Source organism: Echinops telfairi, unplaced genomic scaffold (assembly GCF_000313985.2).
Source record: "Echinops telfairi isolate 266 unplaced genomic scaffold, ASM31398v2 ScPeMD7_60;HRSCAF=208, whole genome shotgun sequence".
Taxonomy (NCBI): domain Eukaryota; kingdom Metazoa; phylum Chordata; class Mammalia; order Afrosoricida; family Tenrecidae; genus Echinops; species Echinops telfairi.
This window is the reverse complement of record NW_022103958.1, coordinates 3,762,363-3,764,010: the sequence shown is the minus strand read 5'-3', so window position 1 is coordinate 3,764,010 and position 1,648 is coordinate 3,762,363. Positions and strand designations below refer to the sequence as shown.

Here is a 1,648-nt window from a genome sequence, read left to right as displayed (position 1 = left end):
TAGGACTTGTCTCTTTTTAATTCCTGTGCTCATGAATATTTCAGAGAAATTTTACATTTCCCTAGAAAAATCTTTCAACTTAACAGAACCCAAATGATCACAGGAAGGAAAAAAATTTAAATTAGCAGCACTAAACTCTCTTTCTCAGCACTTCCCTCTCTCCCTCATTAACATTTTTCAAAGAGAAACCACCACTGTGATGCTCCCATTACAGACCATTCATGAGGGACCAGACAGACCAGCAACTAGATACACAGCCACTCACCAGCCCCTTAGTTTAAAGGCTCAACTCCCCATCAACTCACATGATTGTGCTCCACTCAAGTCCATCTTTTTGTTTTTGTTTTAAGGGGTGGGGGGGGTGTTTCTTAACCAAAAATGAAAGTCTGAATCCTTATAAACTACTGCTTACAAACCTAAGAAATTCTTTAAAAATAATGACTCAGTTTATACTTCTTGTCTGAAATGGCAGTCTTATTTTGGTTATCAGCAGGGGTATATGCACAGAAAAATTTATCATAAACACATTACCATTTAAAACTTGTGAGAAACTTTATAATCCTGATATAGCAAAACACCAGCAAGAAGCACTCTACACTCCCAAAGCAAGCACCCTGGAAACTATCTACGCTACAGACAGTCAAAATCTCAGAGCAGCCTCAGCACCTCAGGTCTTAAGGGGACTAAAGGGTCCCAGAGGCAATCTCCCAATGAGCCAGGATCCTCAGCATGACTAGTCTAACAATCAAGGTGAATTAAGAAGCGTTTCAAACTCGCTTCAGCAAAACCAAATAGAATTATAATCATGAGTTGCTTAATGTCCATGGTACAGTCCATAAAATAGGATGTTACATGATTTAGGTGTTTTGTCAACACTGTATTATCTACCGGGAGCCCCTGGGTTACCCAAGAGTTCTATTCCTCAATCAGTCTTTAAGTCAAGTTTATACATGAGCTGGAACAATTAAGGGTAGGTTTGTATTTAATTTCAGTCAGTCACGTGTTTATCTTAGTATGAGGGGGAATGAAAAACTGGGAAAATGGAGTTAAAAGATAATGCAATTTTTCCACACTTTTTGAAGCCTCCTCATATATAGCTTAGTGCTTTTCTATATTTATTAAAACATTAAAAACTCTTCTAGTCTCCCTTTCTCAGTTTCTCCGCCATCCTGAGTGTGGTGTTGCTCCGACTTCACCATGTCATCTCATAAGACTTTCAGGATCAAGAGATCCCTGGCCAAGAAACAGAAGCAGAACCGGCCCATTCCCCAATGGATTCGAATGAAAACCAGTAATAAGATCAGGTACAGCTCCAAAAGAAGACACTGGAGAAGAACCAAGCTGGGTCTGTCAGGAGCCCCGAGGAATGGCACGCACGGCCGCATTTGCCCAGGCTCAAATCATGTTGAGTTGCATTAAGGCTTTTACCACCATCTGATCAACTGAACTTGTATTGGCAAATAACCTGGTTTCTTCCTTGGAATTTATGCTCCCGCATCAAGTTTAATAAATAATAATGTAAGGCTGTTGGTTTGAAAAGAAAAACAAAACCCTTCTAGAAACACTTAAAACCTCTCGAATGTTATTAACTACAAAATAATATTGTTTAGGACCTGTGGTGACACAGTAACACACTGGGCTGCTGACC

The 1,648-nt window shown here is 39.7% G+C and overlaps 1 protein-coding gene across 1 annotated transcript; it reads left to right on the top strand.

The window, feature by feature from the left end:
- Positions 1 to 1,197: 1,197 nt before the first annotated feature.
- On the top strand, positions 1,198 to 1,419 carry LOC105979121 (60S ribosomal protein L39-like). Its single transcript, XM_045291120.1, has one exon. It carries the CDS (start codon positions 1,198 to 1,200, stop codon positions 1,417 to 1,419), a length of 222 nt encoding a protein of 73 aa, XP_045147055.1.
- Positions 1,420 to 1,648: the final 229 nt, after the last annotated feature.